General features: G+C 44.6%; 2 protein-coding genes across 2 annotated transcripts in view; one reads left to right on the top strand and one right to left on the bottom strand.

Moving 5' to 3' along the window:
• The window catches only part of TMEM114 (transmembrane protein 114), a 29,756-nt gene extending 26,951 nt beyond the window's left edge, over positions 1 to 2,805 (bottom strand). The window contains exons 1-2 of the mRNA XM_048867256.2: positions 1,680 to 2,805; positions 267 to 347 (exon numbers count right to left, since the gene is read on the bottom strand). Coding sequence (XP_048723213.1) covers positions 267 to 347; positions 1,680 to 1,863 — 265 coding nt within the window. The 5' untranslated portion in view covers positions 1,864 to 2,805. The remainder of the gene's footprint in view (positions 1 to 266; positions 348 to 1,679) is intronic.
• Positions 1 to 23,568, top strand: part of METTL22 (methyltransferase 22, Kin17 lysine) — a 101,692-nt gene that overhangs the window by 42,592 nt on the left and 35,532 nt on the right. The gene's annotated exons all lie outside the window — the stretch shown is intronic.

The following is a 23,568-nucleotide window of genomic DNA, read 5'->3' as shown; positions in this document are numbered from 1 at the left end:
GCACAATCACCTGGGTCCAGTCCTGATCCTATTGAAGTCCTTTAGGAACACACTTGACATCAGTTGAGCTATTAATATTAATTCTGTGTGGCAGCCCCTTACAGCCTTGCTCAGGGATGAGGACCCTACTGTGCTAGGTGCTGCGTACACACCTAGTGAAAACCCTGCCCCAAAGCGCATACATTATATCCCAGACATAGGTCATTGCTTTCATCCCATGTGATGCAGAGGGGTGAAGACATGCAAATAATATAAAAGTTACTCACGTAAGAGTTGTTTGTGCGAAGCAGTCATGTTGTTGTTCTTGTACCAGAAAGGGTTCATCAAAGGGAAGCATTTGCTCCTACCTGATAGAGAAGGGGGAAAATAGTATGCTAAGTTTGTATTGCAAATGCAAATAGAAGACTTTAGCGTGTGTTTTCCTCAACATGCACATACAGCTCCTACTACATCCTCCCCTTAATCAGTTATTTTTGTGTGAGGGTGAGAATTTCAGTACTTGCCTAAATGTGTTCCCACTGGGTGAAATCCTTGTCATTGACTTCAGCAGGGCTAAATGCTCATTGATTTCAATGGGGCCAAGATTTTGCTGAATGGGAGCAAAGGTCAACCCTGATGCTTTTGAAAATCCCACCTGAATGCTTTTTCATATCCAGGCAACATCCTTTCTCCTCCCCACTTGATACACATTAATCACTGTTTGGGCTTAATTCTGTGATTCTTATTTTTTTTATTTAAATTAATTCAGACATCATGGTGATTTGAATGCCAGGAGAAGGTAAATAGAATGGAAAATCCTATCACAGCATCAAAGGAGTTTATCAGCCTTCCATTCTAGACCAAGGCTGTAAAATATGCTCCAAGATTAAATTTAACATATACCTTCTTTAAAATATCGCTGTTGGTCATTTTAAATCTCACCATTTGGGGTTAAAATTCAAATTATTCCTTTTATCTAAAGAAAAAGACAAAAGTGGCTTAAGTATTCCCCCCCCCCCCCCGCAACCCCAAGCATTTAAACCCACACAATTTTACATTTTAATCTAGAGGGCATGAGATGCCTTTGTTAATTTGGGTTGCATTTATGATGAAAATGTATGGGTTTTTTAAAGTTTTAATTACATAAAAATACATGTTTGCACTTCTTTTGAAAAGTATTCTTGTAAATCCTACGTCTGGGGGGGGGGGAATGAATTATGTTAAGAGGATAGAAAGTTTCATCGCCTCACTCTCTTATTGACTATTGTGCCTAGTTAGTGCAGTTTTTCTGGTACATATTCCACCTAATCAATTGGTGAGATTTCTCACTTACCTAAATACAGATAAAGAGATGCAACTCCGGCTTTTAATCTTCCCCACGGTACTTATTAGTCCGTGTAATTGTCATAACAATACCTAGGCACTGTGTGCATTTAATAAACCTACTCTCATTAACAAGGGGAAAGCCCCTGTTTCAGGAGTCGGAGAAGCCGTGCCGGGGAGATTTTTCCAGGCAGTGTCAGGGATGGGGACACGCTCCATCCAGTCGCGTTGTTCATTGTGACTGGAACATCTGTCCCCAAGGTCCCTGCCCTGAGACCTGACTCCCAGCCGCTAAGGGGCTGTGCCCCCTGGAAGGACGCTGCGTCTAGCTGCCCTGTGGATCCCGAGAGGGCCGCAGGAGGTCGAGGCGTACTCACGTCTGCAGGTCCGCCAGAGTCCCGAGTGGGAGCTCAGCGTCGCGGAGGAATTGTTTAACCGCTCCAGTTTGGAGGCGTCGATGATGTACCAGAAGTCGGTCCCTATAGCTACCACCAGCAAGATGAAACTTAACACGCCGGCCAGGACCACGACCACGGCGAGGCCACTTAACTTGATCTTCATGGTGCCGCTGCCTTGGGTCTCCGGCTGCCTAGCGCCCGACGGGGACACCCCCAGCGCTCATCCCCCGCACGGAGCGCGGCCAGCCCTGCTGCGCCCAATCCGGCCCCCTTCGCCCCGGCTCCGGGAGCTTCCCCGCCGCTGCAGCGCGAGTCTGTCCGCAGGACCCAGCCACGTGCACCTCCCGCAGCCCCGGCTCCGGTCCCCTCCAAGCCACGCCGGGCGGGAGGCTCACTTTGCCGACGATCCCAGCGCCTCTTCCCGCCTGCAGCCCCAGCCCTTCGCCTTCCCCCGAGCACGGCCGGCAGCCAGCGGGAGCGCTGCTTCCTCCGCCGCTGCTGTGTCTGCGCTCCGGGCAGCTCCCCGGCCAGCCCGCCCTGGGCCAGCCCTTGCCCGACCGGCCCGCTGCCCTGGCGAGGTGCGCTGGGGCTGGGCGCGCGGGTCAGCACCACGGACAGCTCCCCCCGCAGAGTCCCGGCCGGAGCACAGGGGCGCGTTGGCCACGTGTTGTGAGACACGGGGACCAAAGCCCTGGGAGCGCGTAGCAGCCACATGCAAGGGCGGCAGCTCCCAGCCCCGCCGGCTTTCTTGCTGGGAGCAGTTCCCGCTGCTGGGGAGGATCCTGCAAACACCCCTCCCCTCTGCACTGGCTCTCTCAGCCCTGCCGGCGTCTCTTGCTCCCCTTTTGGCAGTTACACTGTAAGCGCGTCTGCCCTGCTCTCCCTCCAGCCTGTCCGTGGCAGGCCTGGCATGGCCCTCCTTGAAGGACCAGTCCAGTGTCCTCACGGCAGCATTAACGGGGGAACTCCCCTGCCCCTGTGCATGACGCCAGGAGCAGAGGTCCTTTGCACCGCAGCAATGCCCTGGGGAACTGGATAACTGCAACTGAGAGCAATCTTAATCGTGAGGCTCTGGTTCTTCCTTAACAGGTGAATGCCTGCAGATGTTGTTTGATCGCTAAGTAGTAATTACTTAGCGCTTATACAGCCCTTTTCATCAGTACGTCTCAAAACAGTTTTAAAGGATGGATTTGTTGGGGGGGGGGGGGACGAGTCATCCAAAGCCTCCCTAAGGGATTTGAATACTTCTTAGAAAATAATCGGAATTCAGTATCCAGATCTCCTAGGAGCTTTGAAAATCTCAGCAGAGTTGTCTCATGCAGGAATGGAAAGACTTCCCTTTGTGCAAATCAGACTCTTATTTATGGGGAGGATGTGGGAGGACAGACTAAGTGTTTGAAAATAAATGTTTTCTTACATTTGAACACTTTTTTTTTTGGTAGGTCTCTCTTTTTCCAGCTAATTCATGATGAAGTGTACTTGTGGGTTTGGGTTTTTTTTTTTTAACCTTTCCAAATGTAGGTCTGAGTGGCATGGGTTTCTTTAATCCGTTTCAGAATGGGGGGGGGGGTGTGTGGGAGAAAGGGGAATAACTGCTGCAATACATGCCTTTCAGGTAGTGTATGGCTCAGCTATATGTATCTTGCGGGTAGAAAAAAAAGTCACTGAAAATATGAGCAATGAGAGCAGCCATGACTACACATCTTGTAAGAGAGAGCATATTTCTAGTGGTCAGAGAGCAAGCCTAAGAGCCAGCTCTTCTGGTTCTGTTTACCGTTCTGCCATCGAGTCAAGAGCTACTGAGCAAATGGCTCACTTCTGTGCCTCAGTGTCCCCATTTGCAAAATACTGGTTGTGGTTACCCACAGATGTGTTGTGTGGTTTAATGTCCATTAAGTGCTTTAAGATGGCCAGACAAAATATTCTCACTATGTGCAAAACATTTGCTATTTCATAATATATAGACATTCTAATGTTACCAAAATACATTGATAGGTAACAGTATGATATATCCTGTTTATCATTCTGCTCTAGATTATGTCCAGTAACAAAATAATCAAATTTAAATTTAATGCCAAGAATTAAGCATTTTTTCTACCTCATGAGTAGGTACCAACTTAAATATGGATTAAACACTGACCATGTTTGCCAAATCATCGCTACCTCTGGCTATCTCCTTCCAATAGAGCACAAGGTGCAGTGAGCATCTGATTATATAAAGTTGTAAACTCAATGTGCTTCAGTGGGTTTGGCATCTGAGAGCATAGATATCTCAGATGTGTGCATCTCTTTCCCGCAAAAGATTTCTGAAAGACTAATGTGTATGTGAGTCACTCAGAAGCACGCACTTTTGTATCAATGCATTGGCCATGCTGCCACCTTATCTTCTGCTTATGGATCTGAGCCAATGACTGAAGTCAACTGATTTCAGTTGCTTACCAGGATCAAATCGTACCAGTGCAAATTTATGCTTAAACCAGTGCAGGTTAACTACACTGGAGGCTCTCTCTGGTGTAGTTACACAAGTGTGAAATGTATACATCTTATAGACAGGACCTATGAGGCATTTTCTTTTCTTGCTGAATGTAGTTCACGTTGAGTTTCAGCAGTCTTCCTGGGTCAAACACCAATCAATCTTGATTTACTTGCTCTCTGAAAGAAATCTATTTTAAGAGTGCCTATCACGCAGACACAAGGCAGAGTTTGTGACATAATTATCTATTCCATGTAAATGGTCTGTCATAAAGCTAAGATGATGATCAGAAGGAAAAGCTGCCCTGTGCAGAGGAGAGTTCTTACTCGAAGTCAATAATCTTCAAAATCAGACAGATACAACTTTGTAGCATGCAAACATATATATGGATATATTTTGATAGCACCCCAATAATCTTTCCTTATTAGACAATGTGTTCAAAGGTTACAATGAATCAAGTAGTCATTTTTATTTGCTCAATCAGTCTTTTCAGACATACAAAAGGAAGTGCCATATAAAATGTATACGAAAGAGGAGAAATGTTATTAGCTTATTTTTCATAAATATAAACCAGAAGTATACACACCCCTTCATACCAGCAAATCCTTCATTCAGAGTCACTCTAACAAATGCCCTCATTCTTCTCCCAGTGAAATCCAGAGGTGTAAAGGATGTCAGAGGATATAATTGCTGAAATGGCTGATCCAAACACCATGGGCAGCAGATATAATAGACCAGGGGAGGCTAAGTTTCCCTTAACCTAGGCTGTGGCCTTGCCCACCTCTGCCCCAAGGCCCCACCCTCGCTCTGCCTCTCCCCTGAAGCCGGCGGAGGCTCTGCTTGGGCCAGTGGCCTGGAGCTTGGGGCTTCGGCTGGCTGGCAGCCCCGTGATTGGGCCAGGGCTTGGGCCGGCCAGTGGCCAGGGCTGGGTTGGGCTGGCCAGTGGCCCAGGGTAGCTCAGGTCGGCCCAGGGTTCAGGCCAGTGCTTGGGCTGGCTGGCGGCCAGGGGCAGCTTCAGCCGGACGGCAGCCCAGGACTCAGAGTGGGCTGGTCTGGGGCTCGAAGTGGCTGGGGCTCCTCCGGCCGCTGGGGAGGCTTGGGGCTCTGGTGTACGAGGGGGCGATAGGGGCAGGACCTCAGGCAGAAGGGGCAGGGGCTAGCCTCCCCGAAGGGGGCGGGGGTTCACACGCTGGCCATGCCAAACACACTGGAGCTGGACTACACTTCAGTTGTTTGGGGGGTTCCCCCATTTTTTCCAGAAAGAGGGAGAAAAATACTCCCCAAATTTTTCATTTCATTTTGTTGAAAAGTTCCATGAAAATCTTTGTACAAAAAGAACATTTTAGTTTCTTTCTTACTAACTTTTTTTCTTTCAGTCCTAAAACTCATAGCAGTAGCAAGTTGGGCCATTAAATGAAATAACTGCATGTATTTCTCCCATATTTTCACAGTGGAGGAAGGCGGATTCAATTCATGTCTCAGAACAGTATGCCAAGCAATAATAAGTGGTTTTAAAAAAAAAAAGTGCATGCAGGATTATTTAGTCTTTGGTGTCTTTCTCAGCAGCTCCTGATGAGGAGTGTGACCCAGTTGCTTTGGGTGCTGTACAATACATAATAAGAGTGAGTCCCTACCCTGAAGAATTTACTGTCCTAAGGCCCTAATCCAGCACATGCGCACACACACTCCCACACACAATTTAGGCATACAGGGAGTCCATAGGGTTAACTGTAAAGCTAAATCACTGTGTATGTCTTTGCAGAATCTAGGTATACATAAACATAGTAATTAATATCTTGATGAAGTAAACACTTACTGCTTGTACAAATAGGCCGTAATGATAGATGAGCCAACATACAAGGATATATCAAAGGAAGATTAATTTTCATATCAATACGGTCTAGTCAAGTGTAAATCCTTGTCCTGAGGGAAGATGAAATCACAGAAGAAAACTGAATTGCTGCACATTTTTAAACAGGCAATTCTGCATCAAAACAAAATCATTATAAAGATCCCATAAAGATCTTCTTCACCCAGCGCAGAGTCAACCTGTGGAACTCCTTGCCTGAGGAGGTTGTGAAGGCTAGGACTATAACAGGGTTTATATATACATTCATAAGCATATTTCCATAAAGCCTTATGGGGGACACCGTCACATTATGTTCTTATGTTTTTACAAAGAAAATGGGGAAATCAAAAATGGTAAAATTCCCTTTCCAGAGATTAATTTCTAATTTACTGAATTCTTCCAAAAATCTTCAAAAGCTAAGACAGTAGAGTTATAGGATCTTCGACCAAGGAAGCTTCTGATTTGCACTGGCTTTCATGGACGGGGGAAATAGTCATTTGTGCTTGGTCACACTTGCCTTTACTGAATACGTAAGTGACAAACATGTATGGAGGATGCTGCCAAATCTGCAACCACAAGGATCCCTAGACATAGTGGTGCTCAGAGGCCAGAAAACAGCTGGATCTAGTCACCCGAGCATTCCCCCCAGTGTGAGGGAGATCACAGCTGGCCTAACTGACTTCTGCCCCACACTTCCACTTCTCAGCACATTGGGCATTGAGGGGCATGTGGCTAGAGCGTACTGTATTCTGACAATCCCAATCTGATTGACAGCTCCCTGGGAGCCATCACTGGCTGGTGTAGCTGAGAGCAGGCTGCTCTAAACTCCCGAGGGTTGTAAAAATACCAGCCTGAGCATTTGAAAGCCCATAACTAGCTCCCTGACAGCTGTGCTGAAGGCAGCCCTGGTTGGTTCAATTACTTTTAATTTATGTTTGCATAGTCCACATGAGATCCTTGAAGTCACTGTGCTGCAGAAGTACTACAGAGATTAATATATTATTAATGGAGACATGAATGCCTGAAATTGATTTTTAGAACTTTGAGTTCATTCATTCAGGAACGTCCAAATTGTTTACTGAAATGAATGTTAAAAGTAGGAAACAGCACACAATCACCATTACAAACACATATTATTGCCAAAATATCACTGTTTGCCTGGATTAGAAATAGCAGTTCTTCTGCTCAAGGCCGGCTCTAGGCACCAGCAAAACAAGCAGGTGTTTTGGGCGGCACATTTCTAGGGGCAGCATTCCGGAGCCGGCCATGCAGCCCCTGGCTAGAAATGTGCCCCCGCTGCCCCAGCTTGCCTCCGCTCCGCCTCTGCCTGCTCCCCTGAGCGCGCGGCCTCTCCCTCGCCTGAGAGGGCAGGGTGAGAAGCAGAGCGGCAGCGTATTCAGGGGAGCAGGCGGAGTGGAGGTGAGCTCAGGTGGGGAATTGCGGGGGGGGAGCTGCAGGAAGCAATGGGGAAATGTGGCACGCCCGGGGGAAAAGGCGGGGCCGGGGATTTGGGGAAGGGGTTGGGAAGGGGTGGAGTTGGGGTGGAGCCGGGGGCGGGGCGCATGAAAAAAAAGCAGGGGCAGCTGAAAATTTTTTTGCTTGGGGTGGCAAAAATCCTAGAGTCAGCCCTGCTTCTGCTAAAGCCAGAGTTCCTCCTTTCAGATGGTGTAAACAGGTTAGTTTATCTAAACTTGTATTAATTACTGGTACCCAGCAAAATCTGTTTTTAAATCTCCAAATCAGTTGGGTTTTGGTTTTGCTTTTCAGTTTCTTCCACCATTCATATAATTTCTAGGGCTGTAAAGCGATTAAAAAAATTAATCACGATTAATCGCACTGTTAATAATAGAATACCATTTATTTAAATATTTTTGGATGCTGTCTACATTTGCAAATATATTGATTTCAATTACAACGCAGAATACAAAGTGTACAGAGCTCACTTTATATTTATTTTTTATTACAAATGTTTGCACTGTAAAAAAACAAAAGAAATATTTTTAGTTCACCTCATACAAGTACTGTAGTCCAATCTCTTTATCATGAAAGTTGAACTTATAAATATAGAATTATGTATTTAAAAAAACTGCACTCAAAAATAAAACAATATAACCTTTAGCGCCTACAAGTCCACTCAGTCCTACTTCTTGTTCAGCCTGTCACTCAGACAAACAAGTTTGTTTACATTTGCAGGAGATAATGCTGCTGCTTCTTGTTTACAATGTCACCTGAAAGTGAGAACAGGTGTTCTCATGGCATTGTTGTAGCCAGTGTCGCAAGATATTTAGTGCCAGATGCGCTAAAGGTTCATATGTCCCTTCATGCTCCAACCATCATTTCAGAGGGCGTGTCCATGCTGATGATGGGTTCTGCTTGATAACAATCCAAAACAGTGCAGACCGATACATGTTCATTTTCATTATCTGAATCAGATGCCACGGGCAGAAGGTTGATTTTCTTTTTTGGTGGTTCGGGTTCTGTAGTTTACGCATCAGAGTGTTGCTCTTTTAAGACTTCTGAAAGCATGCTTTATACCTTGTCCCTCTCAGATTTTGGAAGGCATTTCAGATTCTTAAACTTTGGGTCAAGTGCTGTAGATATCTTTAGAAATCTCACATTGGTACTGTCATAAATATAATGGGAAACGTAACCACCTTTCTGTATACAGAACTTATAAAATCCCTCCTGGCCAGAGGCCAAACCCTTTCACCTGTAAAGGGTTAAGAAGCTAAGATAACCTCGCTGGCACCTGACCAAAATAACCAATGAGGAGACAAGTTACTTTCAAAGCTGGATGCGGGGGGGCGGAAGGGTCTGTCTGTCTGTGTGATGCTTTTGCCGGGAACAGAACAGGAATGGAGTATTAGAACTTGTTAGTAAGTAATCTAGCTAGAAATGCGTTAATTTCCTTTTGTTTAAATGGCTGGTAAATAAGCTGTGCTGAATGGAATGTATATTCCTGGTTTTGTATCTTTTTGTAACTTAAGGTTTTGCCTAGAGGGATTCTTTATGTTTTTAATCTGATTACCCTGTAAGGTATTTGCCATCCTGATTTTACAGAGGTGATTCTTTTACTTTTTCTTTAATTAAAATTCTTCTTTTAAGAACCTGATTGTTCTTTCATTGTTCTTAAGATCCAAGGGTTTGGGTCTGTGTTCACCTATGCAAATTGGTGAGGATTTTTATCAAGCCTTCCCCAGGAAAGTGGGGTTAGGGCTTGGGGGGATATTTTGGGGGGAAGACGTCTCCAAGTGGGCTCTTTCCCTGTTCTTTGTTTAACACACTTGGTGGTGGCAGCATAGGATTCAAGGACAAGGCAAAGTTTGTACCTTGAGGAAGTTTTTAACCTAAGCTGGTAAGAATAAGCTTGGGGGGGGGGGTCTTTCATGTACCCTAGAGTTCAGAGTGGGGAAGGAACCTTGACAGGTACCTTCTTTTCGTTTTGTGAAATCTGAGTGAAATTGTTCTTAAAACGAACCAACATGTGCTGGGTCATCATCCAAGACTGCTATAACATGAAATATTATGCGGGCAAAACAGAGCAGGGGACATACAATTCTCCCCCAAGGAGTTCAGTCACAAATTTAATTAACACGTTATTTTTTAAACAAGCATCATCAGCATGGAAGCATGTCCTCTGGAATGGTGGCCAAAGCATGAAGTGGCATGTGAATGTTTAGCATATCTGGCACATAAATACCTTGCAATGTTGGCTACAAAAATGCCATGCAAATGCCTGCTCTCACTTTCTGGTGACATTGTAAATAAGAAGAGGGCAGCATTATGTCCCATCAATGTAAACAACCTTGTTTGTCTTAGGACAGAGGTGGGCAAACTCCAGCCCATGGGACCGTCCTGCCCAGCCCGTGAGCTCCTGGCCGGGAGGCTGATACCCCTCCCCACAGCCACGCTGCTGCGTGGCACAATGCTCTGGACGGCGGGGCTGAAGAGCCCAGCCTGACCCAGTGTTCTGTGCTGCATAGCGCAGCGTGGCTGCCTGTCCTGGTGCAGCCGCGCTGCCAGCCACCAGTGCTCCAGGCAGTGCAGTAAGGGGGCAGGGAGTGGGGGGGGGGTTGGATAGAGGGCAGCGGACTTCGGGGGGTGGTCAGTGGCATGGATAGGGGTCGGAGCAGTCAGAGGGAGGGGAAGGGAGTTGAATGAGGACAAAGGTCCCAGGGGGGCAGTCAGGAAGGAGAGGAGGGATTGGATGGGGCGGCGAGGGGCAGTCAGGGGACCGAGAGCAGGTTGGGGTGGATGGGGCAGGGGTCCCTGGGGGGCTGTCAGGGTACAAGGAGGGTTGGATGGGGCAGGAGTCCCGGGGGGGCCATTGGGGGCGAGAAGCAGGGGGTCGGATAGGGAGCGGGGGTCAGGCCACGCCTGGCTGTGTGGGGAGGCACAGCCTCCCCTAACCGGCCCTCCATACAATTTCAGAAACCCAAGGCGGCCCTCAGGCCAAAAAATTTGCCCACCTCTGGTATAGGACTTCCAGTAAGTTAAAGATCCTTAAGATGAAGTTGGACCAGTGTAACTCTGTTGCGGTTCAAATACAAGACAGCACAGAGCTTTTAGCAAGCAAGCAAGCTGGTCTGCCAACCGACTTCTGCCTGTCAGCATTCCACCTTCCCCTTTATTCTTTCTCTCCCCCCGCGCATTCCATTCTCCAACAGATAAAAGGAATACACTGGCTTTGTTTAACATTCTTATTTACCAGTTTCTATCTACCGCATTCCTTGCTCTCGGGCCTTGAGCCCAGTCCTGGGAGGCTTCCCACGGTTCATGTCATCTGGGCGAGATTCCAAGGTTCATGCCCTTGAGAGGAGCTGTGTGTGCACAGCTCCAGCATAACACTCCGGGTGTGCCCTGAATGTTGCCAAGCGCATGAACCTTGTATGAATCCTACATAACTCCATTTAAATCCATGAAGTTAACTCTGGGATACATTTGTCCAATTGAAATGAAATTATGGTCTTAGATCGGGGTGGGCAAACTTTTTGGCCCAAGAGCCCCATATGGGTATGGAAATTGTATGGCGGGGTGTGGGCTCTGCCAGGGATGTGGGCTCTGGGTTGGGGCCAGAAATGAGAAGTTCAGGGTGCAGGAGGGGCCTCTGGCTGGGACCAAGGGGTTCAGAGGGCGGGAGGGGGATCAGGGTTGGGGCAGGGGGTTGGAGTGTAGGAGGGCGCCAGGGGTACTGGCTCCAGGTGGCGCCTACCTCAAGCAGCTCCCGGAAGCAGTGGCATGTCCCCCCTCTGGCTCCTATGCGAAAGTGCAGCCAGGTGGCTCGGCATGCTGACCCATCCACAGGTGCCGCCCCTGCAGCTCCCACTGGACCCGATTCCCGGCCAATGGGAGCTGCAGAGGTGGTGCTTGGGGTGGGGGCAGCATGCAGAGCCCCTGGCTGCCCCTACACATAAGAACCTGATGGGGGATATGCCGCTGCTTCTGGGAGCCACGCAAGCCCCCAGCTGGAGGGCCAGAGTGGGGCAAGCCCCAGACCCCACCCCCTAGTGGGAGCTTGAGGGTTGGATTAAAACACCTGAAGGGCCGGATGCGGCCCATGGGCCATAGTTTGCCCACCCCTGTCTTTGATGAATGCATACTTGTAAGATGAATACATCAAAGCTAAAATATACCCCAGGAACTGGAATTAGTTGATCTGGTGGTGTTCAAAAAAATTTCTCAGGAAATGTCACTTTCTCCTCCCTGTTTTTTCTTAATCAATTAAAGAATGTAAGACAAGACCTGTTTACCATTCAACATTCCATTAAAAGCCAGAGAGAAAATGTTAATGAATTCTAGAAGGTTTTTTGTTTTTTTTAAATAGCTGTTTCAGGGTCCCTTTAGTAATTGTTGTTAGTTTAAAGTACAAATAAGCACATCATTTTGACCCTGCTCTAGCACATGCCTGCTCACATGCATAAAGTTAAGCACATGCTTATGTGTTATAAACACACACAATTTCTGTAATCACTTACCAGTGAATGAACAAATCTCCCTATCTGTGTATTCAGTGTGCACCTATAAATGGAACTACAATTTCTGTCTGCAGGCGATACTAGAATAAGGATGATCAAACCAGAATAGGGTCATTAAGTCGTGCAGATGTTACATTAGGAACTAACGGATCCTAATGAACAGAGGTTCTTTCTTTTCTCCCCCTCCGCCCTGGTCCCCAGTGGTTCTGAAAGCAGCTTTAGCAAAAGTATTACTAAATAATACTAAAAATACTAAAAGGTATTATTAATGCTTAGAACTCAGACCTGCAAATACGTTCAGATTTATTTAGATATTTTTTACAATTTCATAGAATATGATGCCAACAAGAAAATCTGTGAATAGGAACATTTTTAATGCAAATAAACTGACAGGTTAGTACTGAAATATGAACACACTCTGTGAACAGATAGGGAATGGCTGTTATTAGACAGCATGTATCCCCAGAAGAAGAATGTACACATCTGAATATGGCTGAGCAGTTTCACTGAGAGAAATATGCAAAACTTTCCCTTTAAGTATGCTTCACAAATTAGTATGTAAATCATAGCTTTCACAGGCAAACACAATAATTCCTAAATGCTCTCTCTTCTCCTACTGGAAGTACAGGGACTGATTCTGATCTCACTTCAGGCCCTGATTCAGCAAAGCACTTGAGCATGCACTTAACTCTAAGAAGGTGAGTAGTCCCCTTGAAATCAAGTGGCTGGAACGTAACTGGGACTACTTGCATGCTGTCAGCCTATGCTTACGCGCTTTGCTAGATCAAGGCTTTTCACCTGTGTAAATCAGGAATAAACACTACTGATGTCCAGTGTGAAAGCAGAATCCAGGCTATTCTAATTATGAAACAAAAATGTAACACATCTGTGACCCAGATTTATTCATACTTCGAGGTAAACAATATTGTCATGCCACCTTGATTGTGATCTTGTCAATCTCCCAAGCTACATGATGGCATGCTGGATCAGTCCTTGAAGGGGAGACCTCCAGGGTCCTGCACAAAGTGACTGTGATTTGGAACCGAACTAACAATGAAGGATACAGTATTATTGCAGGCATCACTTTTCTGATGAGCTACAAAATGAAGTCTGATTCCTGATCGCTTATGGCCACGGGAGTTCTCTTGGCACTTTTTATCCAGAGTAGGGATGTTAGTCACAATGTCTTGGTCAAATTATATTTAAGTACATTAGATTGTTTGTTCCCAAATGTTGCTGTACTCAGTAAGGAAAGCCAATATGGCTCGCTTGTGGCAGCCATCACAAACTCATGCTATGGTATAAAAAATTGTATCAGCATGTCATGTAATATCTCTCATATGCATATACACATGAAGGGTAGGGTGTGTGTGTATGTAACGGGCCAGATTCTCTCCTGTGTCCAAGCTTGTTCATTGCAATGAAGGGTGGGAGCCAGTCACAACTCCCCTCTCCTGTTGGCTGGTTTGTGCCATGCCCAGCACGGTGTGAGTTACAGTAGCCTAAGGCACTATGCGTCAGGGTAGGACTGGCATAACATAGCTAAGCTCTGTCATGCCCCCCCCTTTTCTTAGTATACCCCCTACGCTAGGCCTGAGGAGGAGGATGGTGGGGCATAGCAACTAGCACAAGAGTCAGCTGCACCAGCTTTAAACCAGATGTGAGTTTTCCTCCACCAAGGGAATTCTCCACTGGCCAGCTACAGACAGAATCCAAGTCCTTTGTGGTGCTCAAATGGTGCATGGGGGCACAGTGGAAACCAGAATTTTGACTAAAATAGTTAGCATTGATATGTAGGTAAGCACACACACACAACTTCTGATATGAAACACATATTCTTTTACTTTAGACACTTAGAGACATTAATGGCCCATGAGTATTTACCAGCTACTTCAAGTAGCAAAATAACAGTGATGTCATTACATTTTTCTTTTTCTGCTCTATGTATTCTAGTTGCACTAAGCGGAAATGTGCTATGTGGGGTTTTTGGCTTGGTTTGATCCCATTGCAATGAGTCAAATGGCTTTCCATCCAGCCTACACAAGATAAATATGTTGGTTAAGGACGCCTGGACAGCTCTCTCTAGGAAAGTCATCACTTTTAGATAATGGTCCCTGAAAGAACCAATTCATCATAACAGTGTGAAAATTGGGAGACAACTATAATTATCAAACTTCTTGTAAAAAAAAAAACATTAGGTATTTCTGGACTCTCAGCAGAAATAATTGATTTATGACATTTGAAACATCCTTTGTTCTGCTTTTTACAATGTAGGAAAATGTATTTGAAACCAATGTAGTCGGGAAATGCTTTATACAGAGGCTCTGTCCGTATGGCTAGAGCTAGACTGATCCAAGACAAGAGAAGGAATGCTTACAACCATTTGCAACTGGTGGTATTTGCTATGGGGGTAGCACTGAGAAATTCCTGTTGTGCAGATGTTTAACTCAAACACAACAAATTATAGTGAAGGCTTTTTTAGCTATTTGCTGGAAACACAGCTTTCAATCAGACCTTTAACCCTGCAATTCAAAGTAGTGTCATCAGAGAATTATTTAAATTGTATTCATGAAATAGACATCTCAAAACAAAGTCTAGTTTGAGGCAATGTCGAAAAAGAGTCACTTCAGATTATCCCTGTTCAGTCATTCCAAAGCTTCATTGTTGAAGCTAAAGGAATATGACCATTGTAGCCCATGTGTTCCCATTTGCTCTGAACACTGAAAAAGGATAGTCATGTGGTACAAACAGTGCCTCAGAATCCAGACATGAGCCAAAAAATCTATTTGCCATCATATCTTACATCACAAAAATGGTTTTATGTGGAAAAGTAATGATGTGCATAAAGCACAAATATGGGCTGTGGATGAAGTGCTAGAACAGCCCCACTAGTTGTTACGATAGCCTGGAAATACTACGTAAGTCATTACACAAGACATAGCAAGATAGGGTTGCTCTGGGCAGTGATCACTTACAATTGACAGATGTTTGCATCAGGAGATGAAATGACAGAAATAGTTCAGTGGACTCTTGAGTGTATATAGGAGGTCACCTGCAAATGCTGAGATTGTTTGGGCTTCATTATCCGTCTGCGAAGAGCTGTAATCATTTTGCTTCTTAGTTACAAACCCCCTTCCCAACCCTACTATTAACATTGCCGCATGTGCTGTTCTCTGCCCTGCATCTTCCCTTAAAAACTGTCCTTATGCAATTAGTTGCATTATCATCACAGATAATATTTGACACTTCTGTAGCACCTTCCACTAGGGGATCTCAAAGTACTTTAAGTTAGTAATAAATTGGATCTCTCAATGCTTCAGTCTTATCCCTGTTATCCAGGAAACTGAGACCCAGAATAGTTAAGTAACTTGTCCAGCATTTGATGGGAAACATGTGGCAGAGTTGGGAATTGAACCTAGAACTCATGATGCCTAATTTTGTGCTTTAGCCACAAGAAAATCCTCCCCACACTTTTTAAAAATGCAATAGCTAAAATAAAAAAGAGCCACTGGTGGCCATTTTATTTGTATTAGTTTGTTTATTTTTGCACCAGTTACCCCAGGAAAGTGGCTTATTTAATCTGACATTTCTGACCTGCAAAATTTGGAATGTCCCTTTCCCATTAGCCTTCCCAATCACTAGGTACAGCATGCTAGGAAGTACTCATCAAAGTGCAAAGAAAGGAAGAGAGACTTACTTGAATTAAATATGTTTAGTGATTTAAGGTCCCAGTTCAACAAACTTAAGCCGATGCTTAACTCTAGGCATGAAAGTGATCCCCATCACTGTCCAATGCTGGTCAATGCACTCTAAGCATGTGCTTATTGCTTTGCTGAATTGTGGTCTATCTGCTCTAGCTTTAGTCCTGTGAACTGCATATAAAACATGCCAGGAAATCAATTGGTACAGATTGTTCAGAATTTTTCAACAAAACATGTTTTTGTTAAATGCAGATTCATCAAAACTGAAAGTTTTCATGGGAACGGCTCAATTTTGCTGAATTTCTTGACGTGAAGTGTTTTTGGAAAAAGAAGTTTTGAGATTTTTTTTGAAACCACATTTTGACATTTTCTAAACAAAAAATTCTGTCTTTCTGATTTGAAATGATTTTTCATTGTTTAAATTTAAGCTACTCACCATTTTAAAAAAATGAAATGGTTTAATCGACTGGAACAGAAATTTTTGGGGCTTTTTAGGTTGTGAAACATTTTGAGATTTTGACTTTTTGTTCTGATTTGGGATGGGAAACACTTTAGAAATCTCAAAATCTTTGCAGGATGGGAGAAATGTTTCCCATCGAGTTTAGCTCCAAAACATGCTAAAGAAAACTTTCTTGCATTATTCCTTGCTACTTTATTCAGTTAAGTGCACTTATTACTTGTACGTGTATTTCGGGGGAAATTCACCCCATGCAGAGAATCAGGACTGGGCCTAGATATCATTTAACTCCTCCTTTTATCCTATTTGACCAGGAACATGGGAGAGAGAAGCAAATGTGGGAAAACTTCACCTTAGTTTTCTGTGGCTTGCAAGTGGTTAGCACTCTTCATATTCAACAGTTTGTGTTAGGAGAGAAACTGACTAAAGCAGCTGGTTTAGGTACGCTTTCTATTTTTAAGATTCTCCAAATTCTTTTGTAGGAGAGGCAAAACACAGAGCTCCTTGAAGTGATCAAATCATGTATTTTTTGTGAGTGCTAGACTAGAGCCAAAAAATCCTATATTTTTACCTTCCTCTTTTTGAAAGGAGGGGTGAAGCTGATAAACAATATAACATATAGCTGGTAAAGTCTCTGTCTCATCTGTACAATAGGGATGATCCTTACTTATCTCCTAGGGGTGTTGTGAGGATTAGTAAGCACATGTAAAGTGCCATCCCAGCGAAAGCATCATTAATGTGAAATATAAGATTCCACCCTTCCCTCACCCCCACCCAACTGCTTTCAGTTTGTGTAGCTTTATGCTACTCCTCTCCATTCTGATACTCCCCATTGCCATCTAATCATGATCATAGAGAGAGAGATATATAACAGATCTTTGTCTCGGGATTAAGGCTACAGTCACAAGTATTTTTAATAAAAGTCATGGACAGGTCAGAGGGAGTATACAAAAATCCGTGGCCCGTGACCTGTCCATGACTTTTATATATGACTATATGCCCCTGATTAAATCTGGCGGGGGGGACAGCCAAGGGGGCTCCGTGGATGCTGGGGGTATCAGGGGCAGCACGCGGCCCAGGGGGCACCACCGGTACTGGGAGGGTGGGCAGCAGCCCAGGAGGCAGACGGAGGTGCACAGCCAGGGAGTGCCGTGGCTGTTGGTGAGGGGTGGCGGGACTAGCAGGCTCTCTACCCGGCTCCATGCCTCCCCAGAAGCAGCGACATCCCCCTCACTCAGCTCCTAGATGGAGGCGCGGCCAGACAGCTCTGCGTGTTGCCTCCACCCAGAGCACCAGCTCCACAGCTCCCATTGGCTGGGAACCACAGCCAATGGGCGCTTTGGGGGTGGTGCCTGCAGGCAGAGGCAGCACGCAGCGCCCCCTGGCGGTGCCTCTGCCTAGGAGCCAAGGGATGTTGCCGGTTCCAGGGAGTCCCCCCTGAGATAAGTGCCATGCAGAGCCCTCACCCCCTCCCATACCCAACCCTTTGCTGTGAGCCCCCCACCCAAACTCCTGCTGCTGCTGCTGGGGGAAGGGGACGTGGTGGTCTGAGACTGCCCCAGCAGTAGACAGTGCGGCTGGCACAGGGGCTGCCTGAGTTACTCAGGCGGTCCTTCGGCCAGCCTCACTGGCCGCTGCAGAAGTCACTGAGGTCCTGGAAAGTCACTGAATCCATGTCTTCCATGACAAACTCGCAACCTTACTCATGATCTCTCTAAAAGAAAATTAGATAGTAATTATTATATAAAAATAAGCTCATTGTTCCCTTCCATCTTGTGTGGGCCTTGGTTTTCCCTTCTCACACCCACATTCTGATGTATGTCTTGTGTGTTAACTTTCTAATTTAGGACTCAATCATGAAAGCCTGCTGCATGACATGCTCCCATAAGTAAGAAGGTGTCTTGTCTTTCATACCTTTGTCAAGTGCCATGCTATCTCAAGTGTTATATTAACAATCACAATAAAACAAGGAAAACTAACTTCCACCTCACACCCCTCAGAAACATTGGAAAAATCCCAGACAGTAAGGAAAATGAGTGTTGAAAGTAAAAAGCAATCACTTTCCCTACCTAGTTCCTTCTTGGGCAAGTTGTGTGCTCTTGAAATCAATTTACAGAGACAGAGCTAAATTCTGCCCTCAGATGCATACGTGGGATTCCAGCTAATGAGCTCTGGGGGGTAGAATTTGGTCCATTGATAGCAATCAGAGGATGCACACAGTAGTACAGTCTAGACTCAAGTGAGTTTTCATAGAACCCTTTAAGAGAGAGATTCACAGCCAGGAAGAGTTCACAGACCAGGTGGAACAGATGCTGATAACCTGCAGCACTAAAAGGTGACAGCTCTGACAATGCAGGTGGAAGCAATTCGGGGGAAGGCGGGGAATAAAGCGCAGTGAGTCCAAGGTGTAAAAGCCCTGCAGATAAAACAGGGAGGAATTGATGTTGCTGTCAACACAACCAAACAATTTTTGCCTTGCAAACAGATATGGAGCAAAAGACCCTTGAGTCATGTCCTTAGAAAATGCACTTGACCTTGTGGTGTTTCATTCTCCTTCGATGATGGTGGATGAATTCATCAGCACAACCTCCAGGATCACAATGTTTTACTTTTGGTTGGGCCTGCTGAAGAGGCTGCGTCCTTTTGTCAGTGAACAATGGTGTGTGCTCCATCAGGCCTGGCTGCCAGCCAGATTCACGCAGGAGAAGGGAAGCATGCACCCTGCAATGCTAAGTTGCTAACATTCATTTTAAAACCGCTTCTTAGAGATGACGAGAACCTAAAGAACTTGGTGCATGGGTTAAGCAGAGTACCAACTGTAGGAGTAGGGACCATGTGGGACCTGGATTACCTATCCAGCTGCGTACACTGAGCCACTCTTGTATCCACAATCCTAATCTAAAATAGAGATATCCTGGGAGGAAATAAAAGGAATGTGCCAAGGAATCTCCTAAAAGGGCCAAATTTAGCAGTGAGAGGGTAAGGTGGTGGTTAGTGCAACAAAATTGCCTGATTCTCTGTTGCTCTGCACCTTGTGCAGTCATTTACACCAGGGTGGGTATATAGAATGGTAGCACTGAATATCCACTCAACATGGATGTGAATGACTATAACTTCATCTCCGTGGCCTTCATTTGCAGCCCAGCTGAAAGAATGAATAGGATTTCCCAAGGAAATAAGGATGGAAAGAAAGTGGCTCGAACAGTAGCCCACCCCATCAAAGATACTTGCTCTGAGGACTAGAGTACATGGAAACGTAAAACCTAAAGGGCCCAATTGTGTTTCCATGGAAGTCTATGACAAAACTCCCACTGATTGCACTAACTCTAGTCACAAGTTAAGAAGGAAAGAATGGTACACTACAAAGGGGGGAAATCTTTCAAGTTTCTAGACAGCTGAAACTGTCTGAAGAATAAGGGTTGCCCAGATGTAAATGAGGGCAGAATTTAGCTCAGACTCCACTAGCCCCATTTGCAAATCGGTCAGGAAGCCTAAAGTGGTGTATGCTTACATGTCAAGCAACCAGAAAAACTTGTATGTTAAAGTTGGGAATGGCCTACTTTAATTATATACATTCTTACACCCCTTTGTTAGCTGCTTTTCTTGCTGCACTCTTCTCCTGGGGCCCCTTGGTGTGTGAATTACATCTGTTTACACTCAGTGGGCCAAATTAGAGGAGATGCATGAGGGAGAGGTGTGAGTTACCCACTAGTAAGTTGGTTCAAGACTTCAGAGACTAAAATAGTGTAAAATACATGAGTGGAGAAGGCTGGAAGAAGGCGAAGTTATGCCAATTTAAGCTAGAGTCTGCTCTGAATTTGGCCCAATCTTTAAACAATGAGTAGAAAAATAAATATCAAACCAAAGGGGAATTGCTGATGGTCAAATCTTCTGTATTTCTCCACCATGAAAAGGCCGTTTACCACAAGTAGTGGCAAAATACCTGAGGGGCCAGTCTTACGAAGTCCTGAGAACCCGTGACTCCCATTGAAGGCACTAAGCCCCTCAGTGGATCAATCTATTACATATGAATAGTAGCATCTGATAGCTGAAAACTGTGCCACCTATTTCAGCAAATGTGTGCACGGTGATTAGCTGTAAATAACGAGCTATGAAAACGGAGGAATCAATCCTGGCACCTCTGCTCTCAGGTGCTATGTATGACATCACATCCAGGCTATTAATGTGGCAGGGTTCCAGTTGGAGAGAAGCAGTGATGTGTTATACATGCTGATTTGCTGAAGGGAGAACATTCATTAAATGAGAGTGAGAGAGACTCGAGATAAGGAGTAAAAATGTCCTGGGGAAACTAGAAGTATACAGCACTGGAGACAAGAGAAGACTCCCATGGAAATTATTCAATGCACAAAGAGACTCCAGATATGAACTGAAGAGATGAGGCTAATAGTAATCTCAGCCTGTATATTTAAAATTTGACCCTCATCTTTCTCAGATGAACAGCTTAAATGTATTGTAATAGGGAAAAAAACAGCACATTTGCCCTGGAATAAGCTGCAATACGTAGAGCTTTCTCAGGAATGACTTTAACAGGAGGCTTTTCCTGAACTAGAACTGAGGGTCAACATTTCCCCTCCAGTTTTCTGTGGATCAAGTTCATTCCTGTGCAGAGTGCCAATGTACCACTTTAGCTCTGTTTTAGCTGTTTTTGCAAGTGGCTTTGTTCTTGGCTTCTGCACTGAGAGATCCCTGGCTGTGCCCAAGGATCTCAGCTGGAGCAGGAAAGAAGTGCCATCTCTTTGGCACATTTTCACTCCTACCTCTCTTCTCTCAGTCAACCTTATGGACTGTCCTATGGGGCAACCAGAGTCACAAATACAACATTCCAGCAAGATCTGTACTTCCAACCTCAGAAGTGATGTTCAATGGGAAGCTCAGAAGGCCAGTTATGTCTGGAGGCTGGAACCTTCCCACCAAAACCAGCGTATTGCAGATCTTGTCCACATATCCAAGCATGGTGGAAATTTGAGAACTGATCAAGTTACTTACAGAATGTAAGCGGGCCCAGATACCTACTTTAGTGCTATTCTTGGGATGTCCAATAGAAAATTATTCTAAAGGGCAGCTAGATGCTTAGCTGCCAACCCTTAGGAAAGGAAAGCTACTCTAAGCAGATGAGCGCTGGGTAGTAAGTTTCAGGATGTCTCCATAGTAGAAAAACAACTGCATCTGGTTAGAATTGGCAACAGACAGCTACTGTTTAGAAAGGAGCCTCTCCATTAAGCTCTCTGCCAAAGAGTATGTGCCAGTGTAAACCATAACACCAACCTGTGCAAATCTTTTGAGTATTTTGTTCTGCCTAATTTGAGACTGTAAATCAAGGACTTTTCCAAGACTGTGGCAAGCAGGGCCTGGTCTTCCTATGTGAAATGAAAGTCTGATTAGACAAGGTTGGGGTCAGACTAAATGATCTAATGGTTCCTTCTGATCTTAAAATCTGCAAACAACTGTAATTTCTATCACTGTGTATTGCCTGTACTAAATTGCTCTATTGGACCAAATGCATCCCTGGTGTAACTTCATTTACTTCCATGAGGTTATGCTAGGGATGAATTTGACCTATTCTAGCTGTAGGATTGGACAATCCTTTAACCTCTACAACATGCCATTATGTTTGCTGGAAGATATGTTTAGATTGTACCTTCTTTTTAAATGAAACTTGACACAATATTTTTGAAATACGTTGCATAGCTTATTCATGCTGAGAACTGCAGTGATTGGCTAATCTTTCAGTCTGAGGTGCTTAAAAATAAATTGGATTGCAGAGCTGCGTAGAATGATGAAGTTGTCTCTCACCTTTTTACAGCATGACTCTATATTAAAGAGAGAGTCTGCTAAAATTCTGAGACTTCTCTCATTTACAGAGCAGGTACACTCCAGATCAGCCCAAAGAAAAGTGTCTCTGCACTCCCTCATCATCATTTAGCCTAGAGGGATCAGTTTATTTAGGGTCAAGAACCAATTGATTCTCTCTAATTGCAGAAGGATATAAAACCTCTATTAGCAAGTATTATGCTACGATAAATTGCTTAGTGTTTTACTGATGTAGTGTAGTGGAAATGAAAGAAGATGAAGACAAGATTTTATGCTCTTTGACATGACTATTTTCTTACTGCAGAAATATTCATTTGTTGTTTCCTGTCACAAATCATGGGACTCCTGTTGTTCTAAATATCACTTAGGATATTTCAAATCAGCTTGGACAAGAGCACTAGAAAATAACCTGTGAGAACCAACATGCCCTGGGAGTATGGATAAGATGACCTAAGATGTCTTCTCCATCTTTTGTCTTGAATGATTCAATGGTAGGAAGATGCTGCAAAGCAAGTAGAGTAAATCCATGCATTAAATAGCCATATCGTATTTAATGAAGAAAAGAAATGCATTGTGAGTTATTTGCTCTGAGATAAAGGATATTTTGTTGCCTGTACACATGGACTGTAAGTCACCTTTTAGGACAGTAACATGGGGCAGAATTGCAGCTCAGGCTGGGAAGGAGAAGGAGAAAAGAAACCACTGTGTACTGTTTTCCTAGAGGCTCGGAAAATTAGATGTCTGCTGCAGAGAACCTGTTTGTCTACTGGATTTTAGAATCCACCTGCCCACCGTGTGCAGTGCACCCACCAGTTTTGCAAGTATTTTATTTCAGAGGCAAATTCTCATCAGCTACCTAGGAACTCCAGCTGGGAGAGTCTGAACATCTGGGATCAATACAGTCCTGGCACTGTTTACTAGGGGGATCACTGGCCCAAAAGCCAGTTGCTAGCTATGCTGCTTGCTGCTCCTCCACACCATTTGACAAGAACATGGTGCAACGAATTTAATGTTATGAATTCTGCACACCAGCTGGTGTATCAAGGGCTCTTGTGACTCTCACTCACACAATGAAATACGGAGCATATGCCACACACAGTCATACATTTCATCTGATGTTTTACCCTAAATTACTGGCATGTACTCTCAGCTTTAGTTCCACTTTAATGTAATTCTTGTCTGGGAATGGTAAAATAATCTGGACACTCGGAGGATACTTTGAGCTTGAATCTGCAGTACACTATCTTGCACATACATCCCAACCCCCAATCCTGCCTCAGGTGAAAATCAAAATCTGTATCTACACACTCAAGGAGGTCAATACAATAAAGGGAGAGAAATTGTTACTTTTCCCCTCATGTGAAAACACAGTTGCTAAGTGATCCCATCGAGTTAATTCTAATTTCACCTCTTGATTGTGTTAGGTGCTACTTCGTATAAGGTAGAAACAAATTTGTTATTTAAAAAAATAAAAATCTGGCTTTATGTCAAAATTGTAATGACACTGAACCAGAAAAAGGCTTATTTAAACTGTCATTTCCACACATGCTAACCGATTGGTGTTTATATTTTGGAGGTTGA

Source organism: Caretta caretta, chromosome 10, assembly GCF_965140235.1.
Source record: "Caretta caretta isolate rCarCar2 chromosome 10, rCarCar1.hap1, whole genome shotgun sequence".
Lineage (NCBI taxonomy): Eukaryota > Metazoa > Chordata > Testudines > Cheloniidae > Caretta > Caretta caretta.
The sequence above is the reverse complement of the archived record's forward strand: the minus strand, read 5'-3'. Positions and strand labels throughout refer to the sequence as shown.